The 13,123-nt window shown below is 38.0% G+C and overlaps 3 protein-coding genes across 3 annotated transcripts in view; 2 read left to right on the top strand and 1 right to left on the bottom strand.

The window, feature by feature from the left end:
- Positions 1-1,632, top strand: LOC111460776 (homeobox-leucine zipper protein HOX11-like). Its single transcript, XM_023104065.1, has 4 exons — positions 1-406; positions 504-772; positions 845-924; positions 1,008-1,632. The coding sequence occupies exons 1-4, from the start codon at positions 112-114 to the stop codon at positions 1,315-1,317; spliced, it is 954 nt and encodes a 317-aa protein (XP_022959833.1). The 5' UTR covers positions 1-111; the 3' UTR covers positions 1,318-1,632.
- Positions 1,633-3,693: 2,061 nt separating this feature from the next.
- Positions 3,694-7,650, top strand: LOC111460774. Its single transcript, XM_023104063.1, has 3 exons — positions 3,694-4,306; positions 4,430-5,156; positions 6,400-7,650. The coding sequence occupies exons 1-3, from the start codon at positions 3,948-3,950 to the stop codon at positions 7,465-7,467; spliced, it is 2,154 nt and encodes a 717-aa protein (XP_022959831.1). The 5' UTR covers positions 3,694-3,947; the 3' UTR covers positions 7,468-7,650.
- Positions 7,651-7,911: 261 nt separating this feature from the next.
- LOC111460775 (protein EMSY-LIKE 4-like) overlaps positions 7,912-13,123 on the bottom strand; it is a 6,969-nt gene continuing 1,757 nt past the window's right edge. The window contains exons 2-10 of the mRNA XM_023104064.1: positions 12,332-12,546; positions 12,134-12,243; positions 11,774-12,026; positions 11,478-11,684; positions 11,333-11,401; positions 8,818-9,060; positions 8,663-8,731; positions 8,524-8,587; positions 7,912-8,309 (exon numbers count right to left, since the gene is read on the bottom strand). Of these exons, the coding sequence (XP_022959832.1) occupies positions 8,260-8,309; positions 8,524-8,587; positions 8,663-8,731; positions 8,818-9,060; positions 11,333-11,401; positions 11,478-11,684; positions 11,774-12,026; positions 12,134-12,243; positions 12,332-12,546 (1,280 nt within the window). The 3' untranslated portion in view covers positions 7,912-8,259. The remainder of the gene's footprint in view (positions 8,310-8,523; positions 8,588-8,662; positions 8,732-8,817; positions 9,061-11,332; positions 11,402-11,477; positions 11,685-11,773; positions 12,027-12,133; positions 12,244-12,331; positions 12,547-13,123) is intronic.

Here is a 13,123-nt window from a genome sequence, read left to right as displayed (position 1 = left end):
ATCTTATCACAAAATGTTATACTCTTTTTCATTATTTCGCAGTCTTCTCCACTCCAAACTCGCCGTTAACTCGTCTCGTACTTTTTCCGCCTGCGCGCCGCCGCAGCACCGATGGAGCTTGGCTTGAGCTTAGGCGACACTCCCAAACCCTTCCGTTTCGTCGACAAGCAACGGCAACCTCAGCGCGGCCTTTCCCGTCCAGATTTAGGGTTCTGCGTCGACTTATCGATCGGCCGTACTATCGCCGGAGATAAAGAAGGCGACGAAGAAAAACCTAATCAGAGAGAAGAGGAATCCGATGGCAATGAAGATCCACCGATCCAACTCGACCTTCTCCCTCGCAATCCTGTTCAACGGAACCTAACGAATCCTTACCAAGGATTTCCATGGCCGTCGTCCGAAAACGGTAAGGTTTTCGAGATTTCGAAACCCTGACTGTAACTACCTTCCAAATCACGAAATCATTTCCCCTGATTTTTCTAACGGAAATCGATTGTTTTCAGACGAAGTTGAAGACCGATCCGCATCGCCGAATAGCGTAGCGTCGTCGTTTCAAATGGAATTTGGATTGTACGGCGGCGGAGGGAACATTTCTTCACGGATAGATCAAATGAAAAATAGCGTTGTAAACGAAGTAGGTGAATCTGAGCGAGCGTCTTCACGAGCGAGCGATGAAGACGAAAATGGCTCCACGAGGAAGAAACTCAGATTGTCGAAAGACCAATCCGCTTACCTCGAAGAAAGCTTCAAAGAACACAACACCTTGAATCCAGTAAGAACACAGCGTTTGATTTCTTAATTTTAACCTCGAATCTTAATTTCTGAAACTGATCGATTTGTACAGAAACAAAAACTGGCGCTGGCTAAGCAACTGAATCTTCGTCCGCGCCAAGTGGAAGTTTGGTTCCAAAACAGAAGAGCCAGGTAATTGGTTGCGTCGTTCGAATCAAATCAGTTATGGAATAGATTCTTTGGGGAAATTTGTTGAAATTTGTAGAAATTTACAGGACAAAATTGAAGCAAACGGAGGTGGATTGTGAGTATTTGAAACGATGCTGCGAGACATTAACAGATGAGAACAGACGGCTACAAAAGGAGCTTCAAGAATTAAGAGCTCTGAAGACCACTAACTCATTCTACATGCAATTACCAGCCACCACACTCACCATGTGCCCATCATGTGAAAGAGTGACCTCCACCGTCGCCACAGCCACCGCCGGCGGAGGAAAACTACCTGGTTTCGCCATTTCTGGTGGAGCAAGCTCCTCTTTCCCATTTTCTGCAAAATCACAGACCCACCAGTCAACAACTTCATGATAAGGAGATATGGGTTGAGGCGAATCATGATGGTGCTCCCTTTTCTGTACATAAAACCCTTTTCCCCCAAAAAAAAAAAAAAAAAACCAGTAGAATCCGAGAAAAAGAACAGGTTATGATTATTATCAACATTTCTCTTTCTCCTCCTCTCCTTGGGGCTGTTTCTTCACCATTTTAGGGACTGTTCTTTTAAATTAATTTTTTTAATTCCCCCCATGGATTTTTCTCTCATATATTGTGAACAAAGAAACATAAAGAAAAAAGAAGATTAGAATTCGTGTATACAATCTCAATAATGACTGTTTTTTGTTGGGATTCTGTTCTTGTTCGTCTTTCAGATTCATTTTTCTGATTACTGAAGAAATTAGTTGAAGTTTTTGTTTGTTGATGGCGATGGCGTTTGGAAGAGCTGAGAAACAGAGCATTCATGGTGGGTGAGGGGTTTAGGGAGAAGAAGAAGAAGATAACGGTCAAAAGAAATGGATGGGCGGGCAGGCAGGCAGGGGGTAATAATGTAAATTCGTATGATCTTGCTCCCGTGGATGAGCCAATTATTACGACTGTGGTGTCCCCAACCAGCATTTCGTACTTCTGCGGTTGCGCTGTTGAGGCTCTCGATTTTTTTTTTTTCTTTTTTTTTTTTTGTTGGGGTTTATATTATCTTTTTATATCTTAATAATAAAAATAAATTAATATATATTTTTTTATGTTGAATTGCACGTGATATCTCACGTGACTGATCCGCCGCCTCCCTTCCAATTTCCTCTCTTTGCGCGTGCTTTGACTCGTGAATGGAAATCTCGTCACTCTGGTTTTTCTTTTTATATTTCCGGGATTTAATTCTTTTTTTCCCATTTTATAAAATAATAATAAAAGAATTGCACATATATTCTCCTCACAATGACGTGGCACCTTATCAGCCTGCCACGTCACCCAACATTCTTTATTTAAATAATAATATGAAACCGACCAGGGTCCCGTTCCAAATCATTATTCGGAAAAGAAATTAAGTAGGTGTGTGTGAAAAGAAAATAGTAATTAGAAAGTTGAGCTACTTAATTATTAAAAGTAAAAGATAATAATATATGATTAATTAATTTTATTAGTGGGAAAAAGATAATTATATGGCGTGGAAAAGTTTAGGATAGAGATGAATTTTGGGTTTTAATATTTTTCCAATATGGTTCCTTGAAATATAATATAAAGTTAGATTAATTAATTAATTAATACATGCATGTTGGGAGGAGATTTCCTAGTAAACTTGAGTTGGGTCCCTGACTTTTCAACCATTTCAAAGATGGTGATCCATGAAATATTGGTAGGTGAGAAAATCTAATGCTTAATCAATATTTATTTTAAATACAAAAATTAAATTAAAAATATTTAAGTGTTTTGACTTTTCTTTACATTATTTTTTAAATTATGCTTCTTTTCTTTATGCGTTGAATATTTGCAACCAAAATTAAAAATTCCAAAAGGGTAATGACGTCGGGTATAGAGCTTAATTTAGTATTTAATAATAATAATAATAAAGCCCAATATATGGCCCAAATCCTACAGCGGCCCAATTTTCCGCATGGGCTTTATAAATTGGATCATTTTCGATTAAGCCCAGGAGTTAGAATCGGTTTTGGGCTTTAAATGGGCTTGAAGCTCAATAGTCCTTTAGTTTATGGGCCGAGCTTATTCATTTATTAATTCTACGCACTTATTAGTTGGTTTATGGGCCATGTCCTTCCCAAATAGGCCCACGTCAAAATTAGAGCTTAAGCTAACGTAGCCCGGTCTAACCAAACCGCTCCAAAAGTTTATTGGACTAAATTAAATTGTGGCCGAGTAAAATGAAACGAAATTAGACTGAAATATATTAGAAAATTTTCTAATATTTTTATGTTTTTTTAATAATGTTTTCAAAATTTATGATTCAAATTCAATATTTTTTTTAATGTTTTTTTGTGTATTTAGGTTTTTAATTGAAATTATAAAAGGTAAAAATAGATTAAAAAAGATGAAAAAATAATACAATATTACAAATATAATTTTTGGAAAAAAGGAGAGGGAGAGAGAAATCGGCCGACCTAAAGCAATACGCCGCTTTCTTTATTTATATTATTTGATTAATTTGAATGGAGAAGGACAGGAGCGTAATTTCATAAAAAACACGAGGGTATTAACGTAAATAAGGTAATATTCACGAACCAAATTGCGTGCTCAAGAAATAAGAGGCTCAAACGGAATAAATAAATAAAACAAACAAACGAAAAACGGGAGAGTTTTGGGTTTCCCATTTTGCTTCGTTTCTTTCAAATATTCAAAAAAGGAAGAAAAAAACACAATTAATTTAATTATTTGTAAAGGAGTTTCGGTTTTTTTTTTTTTTTTTTTTAAATTTAATTTTTAATTTTTTTTGGTTCCCTTTTGTTCCTTTCACGCCGCAGAGGAAGAAAGATACAACGCAGAAACCCTAATAACAAACTTTGTGTAACGGAGGAATTTTCGATTTTTGTTTCTCTTTCTCTGAGATTTTTCAAAAAAAATAAAAAGAGGGAAAAGAGAATTTGAGATATGAGAAAGACGAACATATAATCCGGAATCTGTATTCTGTTATTCATCTTGTTCTTGTAAATCTAATGGCGGAAGATAAAGAGCGGGAGAGTGGACAGAGCATCGCCACATGGGGGACATGGGAGGAGCTTTTACTGGCCTCTGCCGTCATGCGCCATGGATTTAAGGACTGGAATTCTGTCGCCATGGAAGTTCAGGCTCGTTCTTCTCTCCCTCATCCCCTAACCACCGCCTCTAACTGCGAACTCAAATTTCTTGACCTTAAACGACGGTTTACTTCTTTTCAAAACGATGCCGTTTTGAGCGAGAACGGCGCTGGAATTACCGATAACGTCGATAGCGCCGTACCTTGGGTTGATGAGTTGAGGAAACTCCGCGTTGCCGAACTCCGACGAGAGGTCCAGAACTATGACGTTTCAATCAAGTAAATCTATATAGGTTTTTTTTTTTCGGTTTTTTCTCTTTTGTTTTGTTTTTTTTTATTTGAAACGTTATTTTTATCTTATTATTTTCAGATCTGAGTTCATCGTATTGAGATTTTCGTTAGCTCGTTGCAGTTGAAGGTCAAGAGATTGGAGGAGGAGCGTGACCAAGGCTTGAACGACAGCGAGGCCGGCACTGGAAAACCAGATCTAAAGACGGAGGCTAGAGAACGACGATCAGAAAACGACAAAAAGCTCTTCGGAGAACCAGACCACCGGTCCGGATCGAAGGGAACAGTCGTGAAGCCAGCGGCGGTTCCTGGAGAAGATTCCGACCGGGAGGATTTCTCCGTCAACCAATCCAATTCCACCGGTTCCAAAAGCGGTAACCGAAAAAGCACAGCCGAAAACACGAAATCCGAAACCAAACCGGAGTTTACCGGTTCATGCAGACCAGAACCGAACCGGAGAGCCGCTGAACTAGCCGGACCGCAGTCGGACGACGGCAGTACGGACACTGTGGTTAAGAACCCAACGTGCGACACATCTGGCACGACGAAGAAGAAAAAGGAGACGAAGCGAGTTGACGACTCGTCCGAGTTAGCTGACTCGGAGGCTGAGTCAAACGGCGGAGAAACCGCAACGAGGGAGAGCAGCGAAGTACAAAGCTCGGCGAGTTTGACGGGAAGGATGAAGAGGAGGAGATTCCTTAGAAAGGAGATCTCCGGCGGTAGCAGCGGGAACGAACCTCGCCGCACTGTCGCCGTCAAGTCACGGCGGTTCGATGAGGTTTTGCAGATGATTCGATCGCATAAACATGGCTCCTTGTTCGAATCCCGTCTTCAAAGTCAGGTACCATTTTTTCCATTTCCAATTTTTTCTTTTCATAAAATAATTAGGTTTAAATTCATTTTTTTATTTTAAAAATAATATTCGGTAGAAAAAAATATAATCACAACAATTTGATGCCATGAACTTCCCATTTTCGGTTTAGCTTTAATTGGATAATTACTGCTAAATTCAATAATTACTAATTAAGATACCATTTTTGTCATTAAACTTTAAAATATTATATTAACCTTGCAAAAATAACATAAGCAAATTAACCTCTTGAACATTTAAATGAATTAAAATAAAATAATAATAATTTAAAGAAGTGAATATTAAGGATATAATTATTTTGGGTAATTAATTTGATGTTTGAGGTCCAAAGCTATTAAAAGCTTTTTCGACCAATAAATTTGGACCATTTCCAATGGGAACCAAAATGGAAGAAAGAGGAAAACGAGGGACCCATTCGGTTAAAGCTTCTTCTATCCGCGTTGCTACTTTTCTTTTTGACCTTTTTTTAAATATTTTTTTTAATAATTAAAATACAGTTGCAGATGAAAACTGTTCTGTTTTTCTTCTTTACTAAGAAATATTTGGATCAAGCAACTTCTATATATATATAAAAAAAAAAATACCCACAAGATTTTATTTGAGACCCTTATATTATTTTCATTCCTAAAATAAATAAATGAAATTAGTATTGATGATTTCATTCTTTAGTTCGGTTGAAATCTAAGTCAAGAGCTGAATTTGGACCTTATTTTATATTTTATATTTTTAATATGTAGTATATGTAAAATGGTTCTTGTTTTTTTTGTTTTTTTTTTTAAAGAATCTTCTCATCAATATTTCGGAAATTTACTTGTGCTTTGTTTTTATTTATTTATTTTTTAAATAATTCCAAATTGGAAGGGTTCTAAAGAGAGTATTTTGTCCTGGCATATTGGATGTGCTTTTCGGCTGTTTGTATAGAAATCACTTGGGCCATGCCCATGGTCGTTCCATGGACCCCCTTGCCCCACCGGACTCCCTCCCGTTTGGCCCTTCCTGAACCTTGGCTCATCAACCATTTCTGTAGGCTAATCCTTTTAGGGATGCGAGAGCCTTTGATATGTTGATATTATCCTTTTGCATATAATTAAAATTAGTAGATATCTAATGAATTAACTGAGTTTGGCCCTTTCATTGAGATCTTCTGTGCTGTTTTTTGTGGTTTAAACGACTTGTGTAAGTAAACCCATCGTGTTTTTTTTTTTCTTTTCAGGAGACGGAAGAGTACAAGGTCATGATTCGGCAGCATCTTGACCTGGAAACAGTTCAGGCCAAGCTCAATTCGGGCTCTTATCCATTGTCTAGCCTCGCATTTTACCGAGATCTCTTGCTTCTTTGCAACAACGCAGTCACCTTCTTCCCCAATTCGTCTAAGGAGTCTGTAGCTGCTCGTGAACTTCGTCTTCTCGTCTCATACGAAATGAAGAAGAGTATGCCTGTTGCAAGGGCTGACCCTTCACCAGGGTGTTCGTCCCCACCAAATCCTTCTTCCCAATCCAAGGGTCCTCCCGATCTTGAAGGATCTCAGTCCCTGCCTGCCAAGCGGAAATCCCATGTTCCTATAGTAGTTTGTCGGAAACGGAGCAAGATTTCATCTAAGCTTTCATCAAGTGGTCTTGGTGAAAAGAGTGATCGAACCAATGATGATGAGAAGTTAGCCCTTGATCTTAAATCAAGTGTTAAAATGGCTTCAACCGTGGTTGAAGACCATGGTACTACGAAAGATAGCAGCAGCAAGATTAAAGAGAGATCTATAACTGGAGCCAGAAGCATGCGAAGGAGCAATGATAGCGCCACAAACTCAAGTGGCCCCAGCATCAAGAAACAGACTACGAATTCTGGATGGAAACCCAATTCAGCCAACGAAACAGAGACACCAACTCCAGATAAGAAGAAATCCGAGACAGTTGCCCTAGAGAAGAAGCGAAGTGCAGCAGATTTCTTGAAGAGGATCAAGCAGAACTCACCTGCAGAGACTACGAAGAGAAATGGCAGAGGTGGAAGTAGTAACAAAAGTAATGCTGCTGCAGCAGCAGCAGCTGGAGAACAAAAGAAGGGCAGTGGCAAAAATGGAGGAAAGGAGAAAGCGTCATCCATAAGGCAAAGCAACGAAAAGAAGCGCCTAAAGGAGGATCCTAGCCCTTCCAAGCGCAGTGTTGGGCGACCGCCCAAGAAGGCAGTGGAAGCCAATCCCGATCCCAATCCCGCTCCAACAAAAAGAGCCAGGGAAGGTGGTGGAAAAGAACCGCTGAAGCGGGCAAGAAAAAGGGCTAGAAGGTGACCATATTAAGTCTTCTGCTGCTGATTGTTTGTATAGTAATAGACTTAGTCTGCAGTGAATCAATATGTATTGCATTTAATTATTTTTAACTTCTAATTTGTTACACGGAAAAGTTGGGCACTATTTTCCTTAGTTTCCTGCTAAAGCTGGTTAACCAAATAGTTAAACTTCAAGTAGCACCTATATTCAACCTCGTTTCACTCTAATGATTTGGGAAGATCTGGACCGTAGGATCAAGAGAACCAGTTTGTTCCAAGTACAAGAGGCCATGTGTGGTGGATATTGGAGATGGGGCAAAAGGCTCTAAGTATTTTGAATGTCTAAAGAGAGTTCCCACCACCACACATTAAATGATAAAATCTGAATGAATTTCATATAATATATTCCACCTTTTTGATCTTAGGGTTTAGTAGTTAGTAGGGTATATTTGGGTTTTCTAAATCAGGCAACTTAGAAGAAGTTTATACATGGGTCACATCTTAAAATCACTAGACAAATAATGTTACACAAGTATTCATCAGCCTTCCTATGTTAACTCTTACCATTGCCAAAAAGAAAAAGGGGAAAATAAGAACAAAATGAAGAAAAAAAACAACCAACCCCACAGTTAAACCTATGCGAAGGGAACATTCAACTCAATCATCATATGGTATTTTACAGGAAAAGGGGCCCTTGAGAGTTTAGGTGTATCACTCCCTAATTAACTCAAAAGTAGCTTACCACATCTAGTCGTCTTTCGATCAAAACGATGCTTTTGCAGAGTGAACCACCTCTGTTTCAAAACGATTACTGTCATTCCCGGTCCATCGATTGTCCATGAGAGAATCTGTGGCCACCTTCGTCTGTTATAAACGCACAGGGTGTCAAGGGATGTACAGTATGAACTACTACGGAAGAATATAAATATCAAGAAAGCATGAACAAATTTGGTTGCGCAAGACTCAAAACTCCTAGGGTTCGTTTGCTGGTATTATGGATTGTTCTGAAGTGATCAATATGATACGACAGGGAATGAATATCAACAAAAAGCATAGTCACAGTTGAAAGAAAAGTTACCGCTTCCAGCATCAGACATATCCCCAAGCCTATTAATAGCATCGATAAGTGATTGTTCGTGGTCCTGGATGGAGTAAGTTAGCATATTAGGGAACAGAATAGAATGGAATACTAGTTGTATGTATCAAATGCTTCTTACATTGAGAACTTTCTTTGCCCTTTCAACTTCAACAGGATCTGGATGATTTGAACCGAAGACTCTCTCCACCTAACCAAATAAACAAGAAATTATGGAGATGCTAGAAAGCTAACTAGTTTGTAAAGGTCAAAAGAATGCAACACTAGTGCTTGCACCTCTCTAATTAGAGTTTCCGTGTGGAGTATCCGTATATCATCAGATGGCTTCTTCCCAATGCCATTTTGGGATGGCAAAAAATCTTTTCTGGACTGAGACTTGGCGACTCCTCTACCTCTGCCTGCACCAGATACACCATCACGGCCGACTGAACGATTCATTCCATGACCTGATCCACCATAACCACCTCTATGTGGGATTCCAGGATCCTCATCAACCCATTGGATGTCCTCGGGAGATATCTGCATTGCCAATTCAATGTAAGCACAAGCAAGAAAATTGTACATTTCTCAAAATTCAGATCTTTGAATTTGGGTATAGTAAGATTTTAAGCAGATATGGAATTTCATTATATAACTTGAATAACGGAATATCTCATATTTATCAGCCACCATTGACATAACATCAACAGCCAAAAAAAGCAAGCAGATGAAGAATTCTTCCGCATTTTAAAGCATTTATCCAACAGATCACAGTAAATACATAATGCATGTCACCGTACAATCTCAAATTTGGATCTTCCCATAAAAACTGTCGTGTGTGTGTGTGTGTGTGTGTATAAGACAGAAAGAAAAGACCCAAATGACGCAACTCTAAATTCTGATGCCTACTACAAACTCAATGAATTTTATACTTCACCAATTCAATAATGTTTACTATTTCATCTCCAGTCCTCAGAAATTTGGAAGTTAGGAACTACCTAAATATTTGGCTCTAACGTATATAGTTTTAGTTCAAATGGAACTTCGGCCTAACTTAATCCTATAAGATGTAAGCGATCTTTAATCTTCTAAGGTAACTTTAACCTATCAGTTATCACTTGATTCAATCCAAATTGTTTGTAAACCCCATGCATACTGGCTTAGCCATAATTATGGAATTTAACCGTAAAGTTAAAGAAATCAACTTTATAATATAGGCAATGATAATCATAGTCATCCTGTAAAGTTATCCACAAAGCGAAGGCTTTAAAATACAGCTAGAGCATATGAACTACCAAGTATCAACAGCTTTGAAGAGATGATCAAACAAAATATACACTAAATATTAGCAAGGAACATCGTATGCCCCAAAATGTTCTCAGAACAAAAGTGGGTGAAGCACCTCTTATCCACCATATATCCCAACAATTAATTCTGTCAAGATCCAAACTAACCACGAAGACCTCAAGAAATCTACCCCCAACTCACCAAGCAAATTGAGGTTTACCTAGAACATGAACTAGATTTTCCAACACCCATCTACAAAAAACAAGCCACTAACGACCAGCTAAGGGAAATAATCACATCTTTGAATGGAACCTTCTTGAGTTTTTTAAAGAGCGGGGAAGAGGAGGAAAAGGAGGGTTGAGCAAGCAGGGAACTAAAGAAGGATATTCAAGAGAAGGTCCGTGAAGAATTTTGGGTCCAAATATAAAAGTCACCAAAGTTTGGACAAAGGAAGATACCATGCAACAACAGAAGTGAAGTTAGTCCCAAAACTCAAAGATAAAAAAGAGACCACCTAAAATGGAAGTTATGAAAAAGAGAGGGAGGATCACCATTCCACAACAAGACAAAATTAACAAAAGCATCTTTCCATACACAAATCGTACCGAGAGAGAGTATGGAAGGTGTCATTGTCAATTTTTTTAAAAGGAAACAGAACTTTTCATTTAAATAATAAAAAGAGACTAATGCTGAAACCTAAAAGAAACCAAAAGGAAATTAACAAAATAGAAAAAATACATTAAAAAACCAGATTAAAAAGGAAAGATGAACGCAATTCAATAATTCTCGCACAATACCAAATATGGAAAATAAATAGCAAAAACAAATAAATACTTTTCATTGGAAGGTGTCATTGCCAATCCAGTGATCCTCTTAAAAAGGAATACGAGCCCATCCCCAACAAAGTACTTAACAAACTTTTTAAAAACAGGAAGTCGGTGTATGACTTCAGTGAAAAATGTCTTCGGCAATTGATTCTTCTCATAGGTTCTGTTCTATACATGGGACGGTAAAAAAAAGAGATGTAAAAGCTTTATTGTTATTGACCAAGCATTTTAAGGGGAACGAGTAGAATCAATTCTAGAGACGTGAATTTAATTGCCAATACTAAAAAGAAAAAACTGATTGTACTTCCATTTTCTGTTTCTTCTAACTTCATGATTTTAAAATGAAGCTTCAAACTATTTTGAAACCAGATCAATACAACAGTAACAAATTTCATAAATCAAGGACTAGGATGCTTTTATAAATATCAAAAGAAGAACAATATGAGGTATAGTTGTTTGGGCAGTAAAAGTGATCACGGAGACTGACAAAGAAAAATACAGTAACCTCCCAATTCCTATATTAGTAAACTTTTGTGTTCATATTGAAGGTCCTAGCAATAATTCTTACACAACTCCAAATATGGAGAATAAAGGAAATGGCTATACAACTCCAGGTGAAGGTGAAACCATAGAAGTTAGGATGCAAGTATCTAAAGAAATTGTAGTAAAACCAAAGAAATAGTAGTGAATAGATATACCTCTGAAAGATTAACCCACTCCCAGGTCTCATTGGCAGAACCGATATCATACACCAAGGCATGTCGTCCCTGAGTATACACAGATGTACTTCAGCAACTTTCCGTAATGAAACATGAATTAGTATACGAGTAGAAGATAGTTTACCTCCGCAGCATTGAAATCAGTTATAACAGCTTCATAAAAATTATTATCATCCGGCCATCTAGTTCTCACTTTCCTCCCAATTAGTGGATTCAATGTTGCTCCTTCAACTGGCTCAATAGCTCCGGAAGAAACCCTATTAGCAACTTGACTCCTACCACTAGGAACTGAAGTTTGGTACTGTTTGGCTGAAGATGCCCCAGGTAACATCTGGGGAAGGAAAATAAAATGAAGGAATAAATAAACAAAAGAAAATTAAGAATAAATAGAGCCACAAAATTCATGAATCTGAAACTTACAGATTTTTGTTTTTTGCCCTTGGGTGTGGGGATAGCTCCTCTTTTTGCAACAGATGAGGATGGCTGATGAGAAGGAGCAACAGTTTGTTGGTGAAAGGATTGAGACGGCCCAGTAAAGGACTGTGGAGGTACCAAATGGGTTAGTTTCTGTTTCTTGCGAGATGCAGAAACAGTAGGGCTGGGTATTGGATCATGAATGGCTTGACTGGTACTGAGCTTGCCAGGCTGATGCCCACCGGCCTGTCTCCACTCCCTACGACATGACCCAAAAGTATCCATCGATATTTAAAAGAGCCTTCAAAACCACAAACCTAAAATATAGGGTTTTTTTTTTTTCCGTTTTTGTTCATGTTATCAAACCTTATACTTCTAATCACGTCATCTGCATTAACCCGTCCAAGAAGCTCTCTGTGCTCCTCATTTGACAATCTTAACTCTTTTCTGAGTTCTGTGATCAAACTTTCTTTCTCCTGAAGAAAATACATTTCATGTAGCAATCATTTAAACCTGATCAAACAAATACCAATATTAGATACTTGAAATAGAAACAAAAAGTACCCAAGTAATGGCATCAGCTTGAGCTTTAAAGGCTCTAAGAACAGAACTGTAAGCTTCCTTCTCAAGTTGATGAATTTGGGCTTCCATGTCAGTTTCACCGTACATCCTGGGATATGGAACAGAACCCATGACTGATCTTCCATTCCCTGAAACACGACCCCCTCCTCCTCTTGCAATTCTATTCTGGTGAGATGGAGGGAGATCGTCATCAGTTCCTGAAATCAATGGTGCAATAAAAATATTAGACCATGTAGCTGGATCCAAATTATAGATGCCAGGGACAAATGTAGTCACTGTCTTCCTGAAACAAAATAGTTAAGAGACCAAACCATAGATGAAGAATTCTAAAAAAAATAATGCTAGTTCCTAACGTAAATAGGTTAAGAAAGATTTTCCCATGATGCTAAGGAAGTAGTGGATAGCTTCAAAAGGGAAGAAGGTCAGTAGTCTAAGTCTAGCGGTCAAAGGAGATCATCAACATGTGATGCGAACTGTGTATATGGGTTAATAACTGATAAACTAGTTCCTTCACAAATAATTTTAAATGCTAAAAACCCAACAGCCACTTAGCTAAACAACTACCAACAATTTTATGCTTGGTCTTCCGTCAACCTGCTCGTCGTGATTCATTCTTGAAAAGTAACAGTTATTGAGAAAATGAAGAGTCACGAGCTGAAAGCTGATGTAATGTCCTAGTATCTTTCCTAATTATTTCCTTGAGAACATATTTAAACTGATAAAACGAGTATAACCTTGAAGAAGAAAGAGAAAAAAAAAAAAAAAAAAAAAAAA

The sequence above is a fragment of the Cucurbita moschata genome, unplaced genomic scaffold (genome assembly GCF_002738365.1).
Source record: "Cucurbita moschata cultivar Rifu unplaced genomic scaffold, Cmos_1.0 Cmo_Scf00024, whole genome shotgun sequence".
NCBI lineage: Eukaryota > Viridiplantae > Streptophyta > Magnoliopsida > Cucurbitales > Cucurbitaceae > Cucurbita > Cucurbita moschata.
Note: the sequence above shows the minus strand (reverse complement) of the source record. Positions and strands in the feature narration are given on the sequence as shown.